At 46.1% G+C, this 22173-nt stretch overlaps 1 protein-coding gene across 1 annotated transcript; it reads left to right on the top strand.

The window, feature by feature from the left end:
* Positions 1–2478: 2478 nt before the first annotated feature.
* On the top strand, positions 2479–21470 carry GNL2 (G protein nucleolar 2). Its single transcript, XM_044998154.1, has 16 exons — positions 2479–2687; positions 3354–3438; positions 4429–4523; positions 6185–6324; positions 8228–8412; positions 9116–9182; positions 11215–11373; positions 11868–11981; positions 13862–13990; positions 14368–14472; positions 15046–15204; positions 15391–15498; positions 16997–17433; positions 19488–19567; positions 20261–20358; positions 21290–21470. Exons 1-16 carry the CDS (start codon positions 2624–2626, stop codon positions 21437–21439), a joined length of 2175 nt encoding a protein of 724 aa, XP_044854089.1. The 5' UTR covers positions 2479–2623; the 3' UTR covers positions 21440–21470.
* Positions 21471–22173: the final 703 nt, after the last annotated feature.

The following is a 22173-nucleotide window of genomic DNA, read 5'->3' as shown; positions in this document are numbered from 1 at the left end:
CACCCTCTCCCGCACCCCGCCCTGAGCCCCCTCCTGCACCCAAACCCCCTCCCAGAGCCCACACGCCCTCCTGCACCCCAACCACCTGTCCCATCCCAGAGCCCGCTCCAATACTCTGAACCCCTCGGTCCCACGCCCCAGCTCAGAGCCCACACCCCCTCCCACACCCCAACCCCCTGCCCCAGCCTGGTGAAAGTGAGTGAAGTGGGGGAGACCGAATGACAGAGGGAGGGGGGATGGAGTGAGCAGGGTGGGGTCTCGGAGAAGGGTCAGGACAGGGGTGTGGCCTCAGGGAAGGGGTGGGAAATGGGGGGCAAGGGTGTTTGGGTTTGTGTGATTAGAAAGTTGTCAACCCTATGGGGGAGTAGATTCATGGGCTTTCCTTTCCTTTTGCACAGAGAACTATAAACCAGTGTACAGTCCTATCCTGAAGTCACTACTCAAGCACCATTTCCATAACCTTCAATGGGCATTTTTGCCTAAGCAAGGACTGAGTGTGGAATAGGGGCCAGGGCCCTGTTGAATGGTAATGGTCCCAAAATGGAGCAATCCTTTTCTGCAACAGAAATCTTGTGTAGTCAAGTATTTTCACAAATAAATTCCATCATATAGTGACTCCATCTCCCTTTGAAGTGATTTCACATACGGAACATCACATGGCTACTCCAAGGAAGAAAGCGCAAAATCAGGGTAACAAATTAGGAGCCGGTGCTCATTTTACAGTACAGGAAATGCTGTGTTTCAAGTGGCTTGGAGGATTGTTTTGTTCCTTTGCTTTGTCTGTTTAGAAAGCAGGTTATTCATAAAAATATATGGAGGAAAATGCTGACTGCAAGATTTGTTTTGAGATCAGTAAATAAGGATCAGCCATCTAGTAATCTGATTGGCTGTCTGATTCCATGTAGTATAATCAGAAGATTAATGGCTCTGGTAGACATCTACTTTGGAATAAGCAAGAGTAAATGGCTCAGTTGTTTGGAACTGAAGGTGATAAACCCAGCAAGCTCAGGAGAGTTTGAAAGGAAAGAGAAACAATACACCATATCGTTTGAAAAAATGAAAAGATTTGGCTGGATTTCATGTCAGCTCCACTCATAATGAAATTAGCCTCTGTTCAAAGAAGGGATGAACTCATCCATGGATTTTTGCAATTGTTTTTTTGATTGGTCTTTACCAATCTCCAGCACTGGACACTCTTTTAACTTCTCTGTCTTTTTGCAATTCAATGTTATTATAAATTAATTATTATTTTATTATGATTTCATTATTATTATTACTTTAGCACCTAGGAGCCCAGTCATGGAGCAGGATCCGCTGTGCCAGGCCCTGTACAAACACAGAACAAAGTCAACTCAGGGCTCCTGCCCCAAGGACCTTACAATCCAAGAATAAGACAAGAGATGATAGGTAGATATTGAGAGGAGAGTACAACTAATACAAAAACCAGTGAGAGGACCATACAATGCCACCATGGCTAAACAACAGAGTAAAAGGCACTTAGAGATGTTGAGAGCAAAGCCATATTTAGGCTGGACAGAAGCCTGCTGTGGATTTTAAGAGTCTGACTGAGTTACCGGACAAGAAAATGGCAGATGAAATTCAATGTTGATAAATGCAAAGTAATGCACATTGGAAAACGTAATCCCAACAAAATTATGAGGATATAAATTAGCTGTTAGCGCTCAAGAAGGAGATCTTGGAGTCATCGTGGATAATTCACTGAAAAGATCCGCTCAGTGTGCAGTTACAGTCAAAAAAGCTAAGAGAATGTCTGGAACTATTAGGAAAGGGATAGGTAATAAAACAGAAGATACCGCAATGCTACTATATAAATCCATTGTACGTCCACACCGTGGAAACCGTGTGCAGTTCTGCCTGCCCCATCTCACAAAAGCTTTATTAGGCTGGGAAAGGGTACAGGGAAGGGCAATACAAATGAGCGCACAGAACAGCTTCCATCTGAGAAGAGACTGGGGCCAGGTCTACACTACATGCTTCCTTTGGTATAACTCTGTCGCGCAGGGGTGTGAAAAGTCCACACCCCTACGTGACGTAGTTACACCGACCGTAACCCGCCGTGTCGCCAGCGCTAGCCACTGCGCTCCCGTCCTAGAGCGTCTTCAGCAAAGCCGCACACGGGCACGCAGGGCCGCCGTGTAGACCTGCCCCGGGACGGTCATGATGTCATGGCCCAGTGTGACTCTGGCCTATGGTGATGTCACGACCCCGTGCCACCATGGCCCTGGTGATGTCATGGCTAGTGTGAGCGGGGCAGGTGGTGATGTCATGACCCCGTGTCACCATGGCCCTGGTGATGTCATGGCTAGTGTGAGCGGGGCAGGTGGTGATGTCATGACCCCGTGTCACCATGGCCCTGGTGATGTCACGATGTCAGATCCAACCCGGGGCCCAGCTACGGACGCCGCAGGGTTCGGGGGCGGGCGGGCGGGGTTGCCAAGGTAACCGTCACGGCGGAAATACGTCACGGTCGCCGCCGGAAATGCTCTTGTAGCTGCTTCCGGGTTTGGCACAGCGCGTGGGGCCGCCCGCGAGAGACCCGAGATCCCGCGCTGCCCCCGCCGTCTCCTCCTCGGGCCGCGACCCGCAGAGCCCCGGCCTCACGATGGTGAAGCCCCGCTTCAAGGGCCGGAGCAGCATCAACCCGTCCCGCGCCAGCACCAACCCCGGTACCGACCCCCGCGCCGCGCCCCCCCCCCCACCTTCCCCGTCTGCACCCCCCTGTAACCCCCCCCCGGGCCGCGCCCCCCCTGCCTTCCCCGTCTGCACCCCCCGTGTGATCCCTGCGCCCACCCCCGTGCTGCGCCGCGCCCCCCCCACCTTCCCCGTCTGCACCCCCCCGGGCCGCGACCCTCCGCCCACCCCGTGGTGCGCCGCGCCCCTTCCCCGCCACCTTCCCCGTCTGCACCCCCCTGTAACCCCCCGGGCCTCGGCCCCCCGCGCCGCGACCCCCCCCACCACTTTCCCCATCTGCACCCCCCGCAACCCCGACCCTCTACCCCCCGGGCCGCGCCGGGACCCTCCGCTCCCACCTTCCCGGTGTGCACCCCCTTGCGAACCCTCCGGGCTGCGCCACGACCCCCCTGCCACCTTCCCGGTCTGCACCCCTCTGTGAACCCCCCGGGGCCCCGACTCTGCCTCCTGGGGCGCATCACCCCCCTGCGACCCTCTCCCCTGGGCCCCGACCCTCTGCCCCCCCATGCTGCGCCGCCACCATCCCTCCCACCTTCCCTACCCCCCCCGTGACAACCTTCTCTCCCTTCACCCACTCGCTGTGCCTCAACCCTCCCCCCCCATTTTCTCCCCTCCCTCATAACTCTGCCTTGTTTCCCTAGATCGGGTGCTGGGCGCCGGGGGGCACAATGTGCGGGACCGGGCGACCATCCGGCGGCTGAACATGTACCGGCAGAAGGAGCGCAGGTGAGGCTGGCAGCTGTCGAGGCCTGGGCACGGGCTGGAGTGGCCCCTCCACAGTGGGCTGCCTCTTGGCTCCTGGTGGCCAGCTGAGCACCTCCCCTGGCTTGTAGCTGTGGGTCACCCAGGGCAGTGGGAATCCCAGCAGCCCCATTCTGCGCATGCTCTTGGGTCCAGAATAAAAGCTTCCCCAGTGGCAGCCTTGGGTCAACCTTTGGGTGCAGACCTGGGCCGTGAAGGGCCACCGCTCTCCTGCACCAGTGGAGCAGGTATAAGTCTCCTCCAGGTCTTTTAGGTGGTTCCCAAACCACCAACCTACGCTCAGTGTTATGGGGGTTGGCAGCACTTGTATAGCTTGCCATGCCAAGCAAGAATCATTGATGATTCCTATTCTTGTCCCCAACCTCGGTGACCCAGATGTCTCCTAATCTGATTATGAGCCAATGAGCAGTTATTGTTTCCAGTTGTTCACCTATAGTGATAGTGGGAGGAAAGGTTCACTGAAGGAGCAAATGTCTGTGTGCGCTCGTTCCATTGGCACTGGCACATACTGCCAAACGTAACGGCTCCATCCAAATATGCCTTGTGCAGTAAAACTGACTGCCTAAAGCCTGAGGTCATATCCCTTCTTCAGTAAACTGAGTCGGTTTAGGCCTGGTCAGTACTCGGATGGCAGACTGAGATCCTGGTCTCACAGGGCCCTGTGGTATGTTTGCAAGAATAACCCTGGCATCTTGGCCAAATTCCAGTGTGGGCGAGGATAGGCTGGTTGATCTAAATCCTCCTGTTGTCTCAGCTATACAAGTTATCCTGCCCTTCCAAACAGTACTGTTGCTGGTAAAAGTGCCCTTGTGTATACAGTGATTGTTTGCTTAGGACCTTTCATTCAGACAAGCCACATGGTTTTTGTAGTGTCTTGGAAAGAGTGAACTGTGGCCCTTGCTGTGTGTGTCTGCTGCTCATGTACTTACACAAGCTCTCATTTTTCTCTCTTAGAAACAATCGTGGTAAAGTGATTAGGCCTCTGCAGTACCAGTCCACAGTGGCACCAGGCACAGTGGCAAGAGTGGAACCAAATATTAAATGGTTTGGTGAGTGTTTCTACCTCGTGACTCAGTGAGGTTAAAATAACGGTCATTCAGATGTTCTAAGGGGATGATGTGCATAGTATGTCCCTGTTCCCTGGAAACAAGATCCACTGGCCAAACGTTTCTAATGTGATTATTGATGGGGGGGGCGGCAACTTGAGATGCCTTAAAGTTGCCTAGTTTTCAGAGGGTGGGTTCCCAGCTTTTTCTGAAAACCTGGCCCCTTGAAGGTGTATAAAATTGGGACTCCAACATCACTGATTGCTTTTCCACGTCTTGGCCACTGTTATGGTGTAAAGAGAAACTAGCTTTTCCCATTGATCAGGGAAGCACATTCCTTACTGCTGAAAGAACAGAGGCTCTCGCTTCTCATAGGGAAAGCCTTGACTGATGTCCATTGCCGCATTTGCCTGCCAAGGTTAAGAACCTGAGTTGTCTATACTGATGAAATGGGATGCAGGAAAGTTCACGTCATGCCACTATCTTGGTTTTGGTCCCTTTAATGTTTTATGACTTCTAATGTATATTTATGGAAAAGCTACAGTAAAAGCCAATAGTAAGTATTTATATACTTAGGGCAGGATTTTTAAAGGTATTTAGGTGCCTGAAGATGCAGATAGCTGCCTGGTGGGATTTCAAAGGTACCTAAATTCCTTTCTAAATCTGTGCCTTGGTCCTTGCACTAAACTGTCATGCCAAGAGCAACCTCAGTGGCACTGGATTTGTTCTGATGTCCCATTTTCCCATAGGTTCTCTCCTCTTGTGTGTGTGGCCACTGTGCATACACTGTAAGAGTGCAGCATTCCATCTGCCTATTGGGATTCCCTGCTGTCCTGAGGCAACATAATGCGAATGATGCCTTTAGAGCCCTGGGAATCCTTGTGTGGTCCTGGCTCCATATATTGCTGAAGGACACACACACTTAATTGGAATATAGAATATAAAAATATATTTGAAACTCATGAATACCATCTCCTTTACATTTTAGACTCTGATCAGGGAGGTCCCCTGAAGCAGGGAGTTTTCAGTTGAGTCTTATTGTTTAAGAAGATTGCCCAAATAGACACTGTTACAATTGGCATGATGCAAAATTTGCCCCTTTTTCTCTTCTCTGCACATTAATTTAGAGCCTCCCTAATACTAGTACAGAAACACAACTGCACAGCAGCACCCTTTTAAGCAGGAGAGCTTCAACAGCTCTAAATCAATGGTTGAAACCAATCTGTAATGGCGGGCTTGTGACCAGGGCAGGATTGTAAGGGTTGTAGGAACTGCTAGACTGGATCAGACTTGAGGTCCATTTAGCCAAGTGTCCTGTCTCCAATAGTGGCCAGCACCAGATGCTGCAGAGGAAGATGTATGCTGTAGGCATATGAATGATAATCTGTCTCTTTGTACCATTCATTTGCATTTGCCCAATAAACAACTGGGTGTGTTGTTGCTAGGAGATGCTTTTTTTAAAGGTCTCTCTAGGTGGTGGGAAGGAAAGAATGGAGTGAGCAAGTCAAGGGTTAAATTTGACTGTGCCTCTATCCAGTGAAACATCTGTTTTTCTCCCTGGTATTTTCAGCTCCAGACAGAGCTCTAGTGCATCACTTGGTTGTGTGTGCCCTATGCCCAGTGTGGGGATGTGTGAAGGTGCAATGTTTATTTTTCTATACCAGGAAATACCCGTGTGATCAAGCAGTCGTCTCTGCAGAAATTCCAAGAGGAAATGGAGACTGTTATGAAGGATCCGTACAAAGTGGTCATGAAGCAAAGCAAGCTGCCGATGTCCCTTCTCCATGATCGAATTAGACCTCATGTGAGTATCGCTCATTTCCTCACGCGAAAGGCCCGTTAGGAACTAAGGCTCCTGCCCAGAACTATCCTAGGTTTATTTTCTGGAGGTCGTGTTGTATCTGTTCAGTTTGGTGAAGAGCTGTAGGGTGTCCTCTAGGGGCAGACTCAGTTCCCTCATTCGATGTCACGGTCTCTTCTCTGGCACTCCTTTGTTCTTCACCTGTAAATAGGGTCTTTGGATGGGAACAAGTCCTTAGCCACCTACTTTAGGATAATCTGTGTCTTAATTGATCTTGGTCTCTAAAGGCTTGGATTTTATTGAGGTTGTACAGAGTTAATTGTTAAACTTGCCATGGACCTGTAAGTAACGCATCCTGAGTGGGCACTCCCACCTGTGCATTGTGGCTCCGAAATCTTATTCCTTTCTGTTTGTCAGAGCTGTCTGTGCTGTGACATTTCTACTATTCACGAAACAGTGAACTAGCCTGATATTTGGTAGGACACATTTCCCACGCCTTGCAGAGTAGTTACTAGCAACATTCCTATTAGTAGAAGACTTTTAACCAGACACACAAATCAAACGAGTTCAAAGAACTTTCCTCTTAGTACAAAATAGAAATTAAGGCATAGTTATTGCCTCATGTTCAATCAGCTATAGAGAGTAAATCAGTACCCTGTATTGTTTTTCAGTACCCCTAAAATGATCGTGTTTAAATGTAGCTCTGGAATCCTGCTTATGAGCAGGCAAAGGTGGTTGTAACGTTGGACTTCTTGGTCTGGTGACTGGTGAGCGTATGGTTCAGTGTTCTGAGTGAGAAGGCCTGACTCTGGGTTTTCATCAGGCTGCTTGTTTGCCCTTGAATATCCTCTGTGGTTCGTAGTTGATGTACTGTGAACTCAGACTGGAGCTAGCAGTACTTTGAGTGGGTTACTGCACTGGAATATTTCCCAGGGATTGGGAAGATGTATACAATTAATATGAATGACATAAAGCAAGTGTATTAGCTGTGTGTAACCAATAAGGTGGTCTGTATTATCCATTGGGACTTAATCTCTTTTGGCAGGAAATTTGCCTTAAAGCAGTTTGTGTTAAAGTGCCAGGGTAGGATGGCTGTGGCAGTTTGTTCCCATGCAGTCTCTGGTTCCAGTGCTTGTGATGGCACAAGTGACAGCCTGACAATGAGTTCTCGAGGATGCTGGTCTCACACTGCTTGCCTCCTGTTGCATGATAGATCCTAACTCAAATTAGTGTTTTTATCCTGAGTCAAAAATTCCTGTGCATATAACCTTCTTTCAGGCACATCAAGTTTTAGTTAGGGTCAAGTTTCTCTTATCATATCTAAGCTATTATTTTGGAGTCTTGCTAGATGTTTTCATATGAAGACTTTCCATGTGCATCTAATAAAATTTTTACCTAAATTAAGTGAAATGATATCTGAAACTAAAATGCACATTAAAAAATAAGTGATTCTTTTTATCCATGAAGTAGATTCATTTCCAAGAAAATGTTGGCATTTGTAGCTGGTCTAAAATAAAAACTATGAATTTGAGCATGATTATTCTTGACAAAATCTGTGAATTTGGCGAGATTTGTGCACTTGTTAGAAAAACAAAGGACCGATCAAAGATAACAGTTTATTTTTCATCATTGTAGTCTCAATTATATTTGACTGAGTTTATAATAAAAGAAATGAAACACAGTTCTTTGGCAAGTGTAACATAATTTGTTTGCTTTCCTTTTTATTAAACAACTATTCTTGTATTTCTCAAAGGGAGTTAAAAACTTAAGACATCCAGATAGTGCATACAGCACTTCTTGTGACAGTTCTTTGGACCTGAACTCAGCCTTTGTATGTTGTATGTTTTGAGCCATGGCAAAGTTAAAGTATGTTTTTATTACTTTTTACCAACCTATCTCCCCTCAGAATTCCAAAGTCCACATTCTTGACACAGAAACTTTTGAAACGACCTTTGGCCCCAAATCGCAAAGGAAAAGACCAAATCTTTCTGCGAGTGATGTGCAGTCTCTTCTGGAGAACGCTGAGGCCTCCGCAGGGACCTATGACCAGGGCAAGGACCGAGACCTGGTGATGGAAGATACTGGAGTGAGGTAAAAAGCTGGGCGGAGTTAGTTACGGTCAGTGTTTAAACTCCCTAAGAGCAACGCATGTTTTAGTTTCACCCTTGAAAATGTCCACTGTGCTACTCGTATTGTAAGGGGGCTTAGAGAAAATAAGAAGCTGAGGGGAGCTAGACTATTTAACTTGGATTTTTTCTCTTGCCGTCTGTGTGCCTGCATAGTTAACCTAGTGGCTGCTTCCATATGCATGAGGGAGGGATAGCTCAGTGGTTTGAGCATTGGCCTGCTAAACCCAGGGGTGTGAGTTCAATCCTTGAGGGGGCCACTTAAGGATCTGGGGCAAAAATCAGTACTTGGTCCTGCTAGTGAAGGCAGGGGGCTGGACTCAATGACTTTTCAAGGTCCCTTCCAGTTCTAAGAGAGAGGATATCTCCATTAATTTAATTTATCTTCAAGTGTAATTCATGATGCATGACATCTCTGAATATCTACCAAGAGTGTCTTGAGAGTAACAGGAGCCCAGTAGGTGCACAAATACAGGCACATGAAAAGGTATATCTGTTTGGAACTGCTTTATTGGTATTCCTTCTGCATATTCCTAGGCTGATCAGGACTGTGTAAAACCCAAGTATTTGTCACTTTGGCCTCATCTCCTGTGTGTGCAGATGGTGTCAGAGAATGCATCTTCCAGGTCTTTTAGGTGCTGACATGTGTTTGATAATCCACTTCTTAGGGATGAAGCACGAGAGGAGATCTACAAGAAGGGACAGTCCAAAAGAATCTGGGGCGAGCTTTACAAAGTAAGTGTAATCATGCAGAGGTTGAGACAGATTCATACATTTGAATTCCCACAACTTGCTTATGGGAGGTGATTTTAAATTGGTGATCACTCAGCCAAATGCAACAGCGCACAAGCCTGCACAAACTAGTAACTCCATAGAACAGTGATTGGGATGGCTCTGTGAAGACCCTTTGTTGATGGAGCTGGACTGTAAAAACCAAGTTTGGGCGTAGTGGCATTCCCTCCTTCTTCTTAGCGCATATACAACATGCCTCAGGTGGCACGTGACTAGAATTTATCACCAAACTTGGTCCGCAGGTTGGATCATTAACTTCCCCAGCCCGGACACTGATGGGGAGCGTGACATGAACGTTGATCCACATCCCCCAGCATTCCCATGGTTAAAGCTCACTGCAACCATAAAATAAGTGATGGTTTCCCTTATAAGGAAGGGTGGCAGGTATGTTGCTTGCCTGCCTGCTCTCTCGTCAGCCTGTTAAAGAGTCTAATTTGAAACTTGACCTTTCTTAACCACGAGGTCTGGTACCACCATGCAACAGCAACTAGAACATGGGAGAAGAAAGGTGTAAAAGGATAGAGATTCCCACAGTCTTCACTCAGACTGACCTTAAACCCCTACCTTAAGGGGATGGAGATCTCATAAGCATACAACCTAGTGGGTGACTGTCAGGGGTAAGGCACAAACCTTCCCTGGGTCTTCATCTGAATGGTTTATCTATAGTGATGTCAAGGTTGTTTAGGCTAAAACATCAGATTCCGGTATTTTGGCAGGGTTTCTTCTGGAAGGCTCTGACCTTCAGCTCCCTCTGAGTTGCATCGACTGCTAGAGGAATGGGAATGAGCCACGGTTAGAGCGGTAACAGGACCAGATGTGCATCCTCTTAGTTACTGCTAGACTAACGTGACTAAGACGTTGCTCGTCTGCTTCTTGCTCCGAGTTTCTGAATGCAGCTTATAACCTGTACAGCCACCTCTCCACTTAGAGACCTTGTAAAAGTGCTGAGAACGATAAGGCAACCTGAACAGATTTCAATTAAATGGGTGCCAAAAATGCAAGAAATAGATATGAAACAAATTCACTTGGCCCTGAATCAAGCCATATAATGACTGCTCCCTGTTGCAGGTGGTTAGCTGACCTGACTGCACATTTCCCCCTTGTTTCTTGCATGTTAATACTGATTCAAGAAACATTGTTTGCATCATGATCACCTATAAAATGGTGGTTGTGATTTTGGAATTTGCCTGCTGGAAGTGTGTGTGTACTCCATTCAAGGTTTTACTAGTGCCTCCCTACAGTTACTCACACCGTTTTGTCAACTGTCTGTAATGGGCCACTCTCTTACCACTTCAAAAGTTATTTTTCCTCCCTTGGTATCTTGCTGTTAATTGATGTATCTCGTTAGACTGACCTCACACTTGGTAAAGCAACCCCCATCCTTTCATATATTTATACCTGATCCTGTATTTTTTGCTTCATGCATCTGATGAAGTGGGTTCTAGCCCATAAAAGCTTATGCCCAAATAAATTTGTTAGTCTCTAAGGTGCCATAAGGACTCCTCATTGTTTTTGCTATGAAACGGTTGCTCTTCAACTTGATTGATCGCTGGAAACAGTGCCAGTAAAGGAACATGATCAGGTGGCCTAGGCTCCACATTTAGGTGTAGAGTTTTACAAAATCAAAGTGACTCTTTACTGGTTTATGCAGAGTCATTTTAATTCTGTCTATTAAGGTGATTAATTAGAGCCTTTCCCTGGAGTGTTTGCACCCAAACTGTCACAGCATCATCCTTGCACACAGGAAGCCAGTGACAGTCTATATACACGAGTAACTTCACTGTCTGCCACGGCCTCAGTGGGAAAAGTAAACACCTTGGATGTTAGTCTGTTTGACTAACCGAAGGGACAGTGCGAGTTGCACATGGAGCGGGGGAAAATAGAAGTGTTTTTAGCTTGCCCATTTGCCCTTAAAAGTGCTGCATTAGCTTTCAGCCTGAAGGTCCAAACTCCTCTCTCTCCATGGATTTTTCAGGTGATTGATTCGTCTGATGTTATTGTGCAAGTTCTTGATGCTAGAGATCCCGTCGGGACTCGTTCACCACATGTCGAATCTTACCTCAAAAAGGAGAAACCGTGGAAACATCTCATTTTCGTCCTGAACAAATGTGACCTTGTCCCTACTTGGGCCACCGTAAGTACTGTCCTTCCTGCAGTGCCTTGGGTTTTTGTAGCCTATGCTCTGGTGCTAGTATCAGTCCTCATGCTACAGGGTACAATGTAACTGGTAAGTGGGAGCTCCTCTAGGATTTCCTGCCATCAGAGTAGCAGTTACACTGCAAATGCACCCAAGTTTTGCTTAGCTGATCAACAGTCACCAGCCACAAACTCTCTACTTCCTCTGGCTGGTTGTAACAGTTCAGTTTTTTTTCTCGCGAGTATGCTAAGTGCTAGTCCTCTTAAGAGCTAGCCTGTTTTATATTGTTCAGCTAATTGGGTTTAGCTAGCAATGAAACGTTTTTGGAGTATTGTAGGGTTTGAGAAACAATTCAAAGATCTTTGAATTTTCAGTTTCCTTAGATAGATAGTTGTTTGAAACCCAGTCCTGTGATCAGGCTGAGTCGCTGCACTTGTTTTTCTGGATCCGTAGCATGAGCCTCCTCGCTCAGCAGTGTGCTTTCTCTCTAGAAACGCTGGGTTGCAGTCCTCTCCCAGGATTATCCGACACTTGCTTTCCACGCCAGTCTCACAAATCCCTTTGGCAAAGGAGCCTTCATACAGCTGTTACGGCAGTTCGGAAAGGTACATAACAGGTTTTTAGTTTGTTTGTTTTTCTTAGTTGCTGGGCTTCAAGGTGGAAAATGTCTTTCTGCAGCAGCCTAGACACTGGGCTGTGCGTATCAGTGGCTGACTCCACCTGCGAAGAGCCCTTCTTTGGGGAGTGATTGGAACATGTTCCCTGTTTGTTGCGAGTTATTGAGAAATGTGCAACACAACCCAGGCAGGCTCAAAACCCAGTCTGACCAGCATTGTCTGACCCAGATACATACTGGCCGGGGGGTGTTGTCTCTAGGCACCCAGGAAACTCCCATTAACACGACTTAGGAACACGTGAGCATGTAGAGGGGAAGAATGTACTTGTGCGGCTCATTTATGCCCTGCAAACTGGTACTGTCCCATGAAGATGATGCCTCTTTGAAGTATTCATCTTCTTGAGAGAGACAAGTCAACAGAATAGTTTCCTTTGTAGAGGACTGATTTCCTCTCAAGTCCCACATCTGTGTCTTTATCTTGTCGACAGATTCCGATTTATATTTATGTTTCTCAACCCAAGTGCTTTTTAACTTAAGACATCGATGAGTAATTTCATAGCAGCTGAAAACACAAGTGACTCATTTCTGGCTCTTCAAACAAGGGTTATGGAATATTTCCTTCAGCTCTTGAAATCAGCTCTTTGAAGGCCTGTTAGCTGTGATAAATTTCGCTTATTAGACCAGGGGTCTCAAACACGCGATGTGGCCCACGGAGTTATTTCCTGCGGCCCGCCAAGCTCCCCTCACCCCACACCGCCCCCGAGCACGCCGCGTGCCCGCTCCTCCACCTACCTCCCAGCACGTCCCGCCACCAGACAGCTCTTTGGCAGTGCTTAGGACTTTCCGGGGGGGGGAGTGGGGACGTGGCGCGCTCAGAGGAGGCAGCGGGGAAGAGGCGGGGCCAGGGCAGGGATTTGGTTAAGGAGTTGGGGCGGGGACTGTGGGGAAGGAGTTGGAATGGGGGAAGGGAAGGGGTGAGATGAGGCAGGGCAGGGGCGGAGCCTCATGGAAGGGGTGGAATGGGGGCTTTGCAGGCACAAATCAACACAGCTTCCCATCACAACACACACTTGCCCACCCTCACTCATGCTTACCATAAACTTGAGTGGCTAAGTGGCAAGTCCTTTGCTAGTAAGCGTATATTGGGCTACTGTGACAAAGCAATAAAAGTCAGTAGAAAAATCCCTGTAAGGTGCTATACAATTTAAGGGTGTAGAAAGAGTATATATTATATGAGAAACAGTATGTGACCCTGTAATTAAAAGATTACGTGATAACATATAGTCTCAAAGGGGCAGAGAAAAAGTTGTGTGTGCAACCCTGATTTTGACACGTGTGCTTAACTGTGCAGTCGTAACATTCTCTTAGTGTCGTTCTCTGTATGGAATGTGGTACAATTTGCAAGCAATACTGAGATTGGTTTGGTCTCAGGATATCAAACCTAATATCAATGCTCTGGTTGATGCAAAACGCTGCCAGCTAAGTGGCCAAAAATGAAATGTCAAAATTAGCACTGACTTTTCGCATTACAGTTTTAAAAAAGTAATACGTTGACTTTTAATAGCATACTGTATTACTCTTCCTTTTTTTCATTTTTGACTATACTTCTGTATCGTTGTATGAAAGGGTGTCAGTGATGCAGCCCTTGGGCCAATGTACTAGTCCTCATGTGGCCCTTGTGGTGATTTGAGTTTGAGATCCCTGTATTAGGGAGACCCTGTTCCTTGTGATCAGGTTTGCGTTGGGACTGTATTTGCACTCCATTTCTCTAAGAGGAGAGGAATTGCTGAGAATTCACATTTTGGAATTTTAATAGCAACTGTGCCCTTCTCTACAAGGCATTCATAAACGTGTGTAATTTCTTAACAGTTGCACACAGACAAGAAACAGATCAGCGTGGGCTTCATTGGCTATCCAAACGTTGGCAAGAGCTCAGTGATTAATACGTTACGATCCAAGAAGGTCTGCAACGTGGCTCCCATTGCCGGTGAAACAAAGGTAGGTAGGCCATGAAAGAACCTTGGCCTTTGGACAGGTAAGAGTTCCTAGATACAGAATATAAACGTAATCCCTGGGGCAAACCATGGACTTGAATTTATGCAAAAATACATAGACATAGTGTCACCACCTGGTCCAGTCCTGCTGTCTGGATGGACACCAGTCTTGTGATGGGATCTAGCCTCTGAATCCCACATAGTGCTCAGCTTCCTGGGGCTGGACAGTGGCTGGTCACTGTCCTTAGCTCTGGGTCTCTCAGTCCCTCAGGTTCATAACTTGCAGTGCCCGTTTTAAGGGTAGCTTCATACCTTTAAAATGCAGAATCCAAGGCTGCTTGTAAAGAAGGGTAAAGCAGGAGGACTGTTGGTCTCTTGCAGGTCTGGCAGTACATCACCTTGATGCGGCGGATCTTCCTCATTGACTGCCCAGGTGTAGTTTATCCATCGGAGGATACAGAAACTGACATTGTGCTGAAGGGAGTGGTGAGTATCTGCGGAGAATGCTGGAAAGGCCCGTTTTTCTACTGTTGATGCAGTTGGTTTGAAGAGATTCTAATACTGACTTCCTCACCCCAGGGACAACTTGTGATCTGTACGTATGACAAACTTCAGAATGGGGATGAGGCTGAGGGCAGTAATCATGCTGTTTGGTCCGACCGTAGGATGGCGTAGAGTTCCAGGAGCCGAAGCAGTGTGCACACATATGATCTCTTAGTTAACGTACAGAGTAAAGGGAAGTTTTACACATTTAAAGTGAACCAGGGTGTCTTGGGGCGGGTGAGGAGGGTGATGTTTGACCCTTCATTAGACTCTCTGCATTGCTTGGGACTCTGTAGAATTTCTGCAGTATTAGAGCATAACAAAGTGCTGCCTTTCCCTTTAAAATCAAGCTAGAAGAGTTTCCGTTGTGGTTGGAAGGAGGACGTTAGAGAGGAATTGTTGAGGCTGAAATCAGTTTGCAGCTGTGCTTGCCCAGAGCATCTGAGCCTTTGACTTTTGTCTGACCCAGAGTGATGCTCACAGGGGCTGGGCGCTCTGTTTTCCCCTTGTTTTTAGGTTCAAGTTGAAAAAATAAAGAGCCCTGAGGACCATATCAGTGCAGTGCTCGAAAGAGCGAAGCCAGAGTACATCAGCAAGACGTACAAAATTGATACCTGGAAAAATGCAGAGGATTTCCTTGAGAAGCTAGCCTTCCGGACTGGAAAACTGTTGAAGGTGAGCCAGATTAAAACACTGTCTGCATTTTCACAGCTCTGTGTAACCTTGGGTGAGTGGGGAGTGTTAGAGTAAAGTCCCACATTATACATGGGGAATTCAACTCTCCAAGCTCCTTTGAGGTGAGGTGACAGGAGTACATTTGCCCTTGTGAGTTCAGACACAGATCATTACTGTCTATTCCAGGGTGGAGAACCTGACATGCAGACTGTGAGCAAAATGGTCCTCAACGACTGGCAGAGGGGCCGTATACCATTCTTCGTTAAACCACCGAATGCAGAGCCAGGCCCTCAGGTGAGAACATTTACTTCCATTCCTGCAGACATGGTAACCTATTTCCCTTCTGCACACCATTTCTTAGCAGCTTCACTAGCATAGCTGAGGATAGCTTTCCCTCTGTTTCAGGTAATGCTCATTTGAATTCATTAAACAGAGAGAACACACAGCAGGAATGTAGCAATGTCCTGACTGGTTGTTTAAGCTTGTTTGTATTGGTTAACGTGCAGACATTTCAGCAACTTTCACAGTATTAACTGGTGTTAAATTTGGGTGGCAAATAAGTTCTCTTTTTCAAAGAGATGATTGGAAAGTTGTGCATAGGATTAGAGTTTGTTTTGCAGTAAGTGTAACCATTCAGGATAGTGGCCCCTCTCTTCGGTCCACCAAGAGCATCCACCCTTAGGCCCTGGCCATCACCTCTCTTAGCTGGAGACCTGCATCTCTCCCTTCTGACCAGGGTATTTCCAGGCTGTACCGTTCCCTACCTACACAGTCAATTCCCCACGCCTAAGCAGGCCTGCTCTGCTTTTCTCCTCAGAGGCTATAAACAGCATAATTGCCCACAGTTAAGTTACCACACCACTCTTTCTAAGCAAGCACATTTGTTCTTAAGATAAAAGAGAAAACACAAACTACAGAGAAAACACACAAAAAACGATAAAAGAACCTACATGCATGCTACTACGCTTACCAGAGATCACGCCAACTCCAGCAAGGCAGGTGATGGGTCTTTCAAAGCCCACACGGGGTTTTCTGGGGTCACACGTTTGTAACAGGTGTTAGCTTAGAACAAGCATCCCCATGGGTTTGTGAGACACACCTCTATACAGTTTAAGACTTAGAGCTGTGAATAAGTAATTCACAGACAATGGGCTCCTTTTGGGGGCAAAGCTCCAAATGGCTGATTTCTTGCCTAACCAAAGGGGTTACGTGTGCATACGCCTCCCCTTAGAGGTTTCCTGGGAAACCCACTTAACTTTGAAAGTTCACTTTGTTTCAAATGGTGCTTTGAAGCTCTTCTCTGACGTGTAGCACATGAATTACTTATTCGGTAGTTCCTGAATTGCAGTGACTCTTGGATTGTTTCCAGCTTTTGCCACTCAGTAGCAACTCTGGATATTTTTACCACTAATTGTTTTTTAAGGGATTGCATTATGGCCAGTCCCAGTTGATAGCTCTGTGACCCTTGATGGAGTTTCTGGAATTATTTTTTGAGAAATGTAAGTGAATGTGAATTGCTGTGATACATAAGGGATAGAGGATCCATTCTGTAGGATGCAGTAACTGAAGGCAAATTATTTGAAGATATTAATTGTTTCTGAGGCAATTTACCATCACAATTTATTCCTACCATACCTGAGACTATGGCTGTACAAAGGTCACACGGCTGATTTGGTACAGATCGTTGGTGGTCAAAGTGCCTTGAATGTAATGGGGTAATGGCTGTTTAAGATCTTGCCTGTAGGTGAAATGCCTGGGGTGCAAGTCTCACCTTTCCTTCTCTTGTTTATAGCCCTCATCTTCTTTAGAAGTAGCTGCAATGCCAAGCCAAGCTGACAGTGATGAGCAGAGCTCAGAGGCTGTAGCTTCGAACACGGAGTTGGTAGAGGAAGGGGAGAACAAAGCAAACGCAGAAATGAAGCAGCTCATGTCTCACGTCCGGCAGAACTTTGGGAAGATTAATGTGGCAACTCATTTCTTGGAAGAAGACCTGGTTCCTGTAGATATGTCAGATATTGACAAGATGGACAGTGATCCTTCTGGAGGAGAGGAGGAGGAGGAGGAGGAAGAGGAAGCACAGCAGCAAAATTTAGCTGAGGCTGACTTCAACTCCCATGGAGAAGCTGCCAGGGAGGGCTCCAAGGCAGTTATTAAGATTTTGGAGGAAAAGATTGCAAAATACAAAAAATTCCTGGACAAAGCCAAAGCCAAGAGATTCTCAGCAATAAGGTATTTGATTCTGTTCAGTTTTGAGAGTAAAGAATTGCACAGGAGAAAAGATCGGGCTGAATTCAGTCTATTATTGGGTTCACTGAGTCACATTTCATTCAGCTGCTTTCCTGTATGTTAAGATTTCTATTCTGGGCCAATATATCCACCTTAATTGAATAATCTTCTCTCAAAACCAAACATTTACTTAGCTGAACTTTGAATGAGGCCTGTTTATCATCTTAAAAACATCTAATGCGCTGACATTTATGGAAAAACAGCTCCTTTAGCTGTCATGAGTGAGTTAGTATTCTGTTTTTGCCAGCCTGGGCTGATGTGTCTTCTTTCAAAGCATTTACTTTGCTCCATGCTCACTTCTTCAGCTCTTGGGAGGGAAATGAGCCAGTGGAAAAGCCATAGTTTGCCTCATTTTGGTGTCCTTAGTCAAAGGCCCTTAGAATCACTGAACTCTAGCAGATAGCTATGCTAGAACCAGTTACACTGAGATCATGCTTGATCTTTGATGTAGTGAGGCCAGCGGTTGTGGACATGTCTGCATCCCTGAGACCTGTCTGGCAGATACTGCTGGCCCAGTTTGGGCATAACTGGGTTTGCATGGGTAGTTGGAGATCTCCCACCAACTTTGTGCAGATAAAGGGGATGGGGACCAGGCATGGTTGGCAGTTTTCCAGAAAAACTGGTTTAAGACAGAGCTCAGCTAAATACTGGTTTCAGCTCAGTTAAACCCGTGAAACTGGTTTAAAAAAAAATAGAATTATTATTTAAAATATACTCATGAAAATTACTGAAAAATATTTAGCAATTTGATAATAGTTTTGCAATGCATATAATATTTAAAACTGAAATAAATTGTGACATTTTCCTTGAGGAAAATACTGACCCAAACGGCACAGACATTCTGATGTTTAGTATTACATAACATCTATTAGTATTACACCCACTTCAGTTTTACTCTTTATTTGTAAACCCTAAATAAATCTCTGAATCTGCTGCCTTATGTAACCACCATTTCAGTGTGTAACTAAAACTAAGTGTAATGCAGTGTGCAGTAACAAAACAGATTTTAAACCAGAAAATGCCTTGAATTGGGATTAACTAGTATTTCCTGGGGCAGTAGAAACCACCTCTGGTCCATACCATGCCCTCCCTGGTATTATGGATGACTTTTTCACTCTCCTTGCACTGCACAAGGTGACCGGCCATGGAGACAAGATTATTTGAGCATCTATTTCCTGAACGTGGCTGAAGCTTATGGCTTTGCTGGTGTTTCGGCTACTAGGATCTATGGGGGAGTTAACAGAGTTCCTGAAGCTGCTAATCTTCATGGTATCATAGAAACGTAGGACTGGAAGGGACCTCAGTAGGTCATCTAGTCCAGTCCCCTGCACTGGGGCAGGATTAAGGCTTATCTAGACCATCCTTGACAGGTGTTTGTCTAACTTGTTAAAAACCTGACAGGGATTCCACAACCTCCCTAGGTAATTTGTTCTTGTGCTTAACTACCTAACAGTAAGGTTTTCCTAAAGTCTAACTTAAAATTCCCTTGCTATTTAAGCCTGTTATTTGTTGTCCTGTCCTCAGTGGTTAAGGAGAACAATTTATCACCCTCCTCTTTATAACAACATTTTACTACTTGAAAACTGCTATGTCCCCCTTAGTCTTCTCCAGACTGAACAAACCTGATATTTTCAGTATTTCCTCGTAGATCATGTTTTCTAGACCTTTAATCATTTTTGCTGCTCTCTCATGCTACTGTCTTCGATTTTCATGCATGCAGAGGAGTTTGGGTAAGATAGACCATCTGGCAATAATGGACTTTCTAGGTCTTAGCCAGAGGAGAACTCCCAGCAAAGCCATATGACCTTATACAAGTTTTGGGTATCTTGCAGACTTATTTGAATTGTTAATAAGACTCTGGTTTTAGAAGTGGCTTTTTGCTGAGCACCGTGGGCACTGTTTGTTTATATGCAGGACAGGCCTATAGAAAAGGTGGTATCATGGTGCTGTTTCGGGCACAATCCCTTGAGAATGTCTCTCTGCTTTATCTGTTGTAGAATCCCCAGAGGGCTCAGTGAAAAGGTATTCACAACATCTGAGCAGAAGTCTGAAGAAACCAAAGAACCAGAGGCCAGAGGTAACATGAAAAGGTCTAAGTACGCCCCAGGTCTTAGCGCAGAAACCCTGAGAAATGGAGGCATTTACTGCTAGTCTCTGGGGCCAGTTTCTTCTTTCCCTAAAACTATTTAAAACTTGCTGATGAGCTAATCTGACTTGAGGGCTCCCTGCAGAGCTGCAGGTTGTTCTTGTTTCCGAGCTCTCACCTGATTGTGAAGTGTTCTGTGCCCTCTGGCTGTGCCAGTGAGGGCCAAGTGGTGGTGTAAGCGTCCTGGTGTGGATGGGGGTGATGGACAGCTCACATGGCACACCCTGTACTTGGCAATAGTCCTGGCTCAGTAGTTTCCCTTCCCAGGGAAACGTGGTGAGGTTTGATCTGATGGCTTCCAAGATCCTGTTTCCCTTGCAGGCACCACTGAGAGGGCTCGATTTGGGAGTCAAGGTTTGAAATCAGCAGATGGGGATTTGACTCTGACACAATGCGTGTGCAGTGGTTTATGCACTTCGAAAATCTGCCCTTAATAGCAGCTTTTATATCAAATGTCAAATAGTTCTCTGACAGAACAGGCCACATATATTACAAATGTGGCTGGTGCAACTCTAGCATTGTTCCATGTGCTGAAACGCAGGATTGGCATGGAGCCAGCTGCCTCGACCTATGCAAACAGATCAGTGCTGGAAGGTGTCTGACTGTTTAAAATACTGCTCTTAGGGTGCACCAAAAAGGGAAAGAAAAGGAAAGCACAAGAGGACGAGGAGGAGGATGCCCTTCAGGGTGAAAAGCCTTGCAAGAAGCTTACATCCAAAGAAGTAAGTGTTACCGCCTATAATCCCAGCTGCAGAGGGCAGGGAGTGGAAGCTTTGGCTCCTTTCAGATACCTCAGCTTCTTGCATGTCAAAGCTTTGGGGATGGTCTTGGGAGATGGTGGGTGATGCACAGTGCCTCTGCTTGGCACTGGCAGAACGGTCAATCTACATGGCCTTCCCTCTGGCCAACAGTAACAGTCGTGATGTGCTCACAGGTGACCAGGCCTCCTGGGTGTGGATGAGGAGTCTGCATACATCTGTGAGAGGGAGGGAGTTGAAAGGGAGAATTCCCCTCTGGATGTTCAGTGTGTTTCACACACAAAGCAGACAGATGACAGAACGGGGGTTGGTGCGCTGGGAGTGGGGGGCAGAATTAGGCCTCGAGGAAGCAAGAGTCAATGGATGCTCCATTGTGTGGTCAGCCCCCACCTTCACAACTAAAACGTCTAGTGCTGTTGATTCCTGGGTGCTGCAGTAAAGTCTGAAAGGATCATCCTGGTGTAACACATGAATCAACCCCGTGAATGCAATTCTGGGCCTCAAACACAGTCACTTCAATATGACATGACTGATGTAGCAAATCTCCCTTCAGGGCCTTGCCATGAGAGGCAACCTGCTTCAGTTGATAGGGCATGAAACTGGGAGCCAGGTGATCTGGTGCAGGCTCTGCCACAAGCTTACACAAGCCCATTAGCTCTCCAAGCCTCTGTTCCCCTGCTGTGTAATGGGGGTATCATTTACCCATCTCTGTCATGCACTTTGAGATCTGTACGAGAAAAATCTAAATGCGAAAGCTTATTCGTGCCATTTAAAGCTCATGGTGAAGAATTTATTTCTGATCATTTAATTTCAAAGAAGAATGTGATAAAAGCCAAACAAAATAAGCTCTGCCGAATGTGTTGGTTTTACTATGTGTGACTGCATCTCTTTGCAGAGGAGAAGAGCTGAGAGGCAGCAGCACACCAAGAAAGTTGGGGTCCGATACTACGAAACTCACAATGTGAAAAATAAGAACAGGAACAAGAAAAAAAGTGACTCAGAGGGACAGAGATCAAAACACAAGAAATTTAAACCTAAGCAATAACTGGGGCTTTTATTAAATTTAACATAAACCAGTGCCTTTCACTAGCAGAGTTTTCTTCATGTACAACTTGCATTTCTATATTCAAAGCCAGTCATGTGTCTTGATACAGTGATAGATGAACATAAATACGTCCATACTGGGTCAGACCAAGGGCCCATCTAGCCTAGTATCCTGTCTGTCAACAGTGGCCAATGTCAAGTGCCCCAGAAGGAATTAACAGAGCAGGTGATCATCAAGTGATCCATCCCCTGTCGCTCATTCCCAGTTTCTGACAAACAGAGGCTAGGGCCACCATCCCTGCCAATAGCCATTGATGGACCTGTCCTCCATGAATTTATCTAGTTCTTTTTTGAAACCTGTTATGTTCTTGGCCTTCACACCATCCTCTGGCAAAGAGCTCCCCAGCCTGACTGTGTGTTGTGTGAAGAAATACTTCCCTTTGTTTGTTTGAAATCTACTGCCTATTAATTTCATTTGGTGATCTCCAGTTCTTGTGTTATGAGAGAGTAAACAACACTTCCTTACTTACTTTCTTCTTACCAATCATGATTGTATAGACTTGTATCTATCATATCCCCCCTTAGCTATCTCTTTTCCATGCTGAAAAGTCCCAGTTTTATTAATCTCTCCTCATACGGAAGCTGTTCCATACCCATAATGATTTTTGTTGCCCGTTTCTGAACCTTTTCCAATTCCAATAGACATTTTTTGAGATGGGGTGACCACATCTCCAT

This window comes from Mauremys mutica, chromosome 23, assembly GCF_020497125.1.
Source record: "Mauremys mutica isolate MM-2020 ecotype Southern chromosome 23, ASM2049712v1, whole genome shotgun sequence".
In the NCBI taxonomy this organism is placed as follows: domain Eukaryota; kingdom Metazoa; phylum Chordata; order Testudines; family Geoemydidae; genus Mauremys; species Mauremys mutica.
The sequence above is the reverse complement of the archived record's forward strand: the minus strand, read 5'-3'. Positions and strand labels throughout refer to the sequence as shown.

What these genes read in the sequence shown, in the direction of transcription:
- GNL2 (XM_044998154.1), top strand. Translation starts at nt 2,624, where the DNA reads ATGGTGAAGCCCCGCTTCAAGGGCCGGAGCAGCATCAACCCGTCCCGC. An exon ending in ATGATCGAATTAGACCTCAT is followed by an intron (nt 6,325 to 8,227) that starts GTGAGTATCGCT and finishes ATCTCCCCTCAG; the next exon opens with AATTCCAAAGTCCACATTCT. An exon ending in TGTTACGGCAGTTCGGAAAG is followed by an intron (nt 11,982 to 13,861) that starts GTACATAACAGG and finishes ATTTCTTAACAG; the next exon opens with TTGCACACAGACAAGAAACA.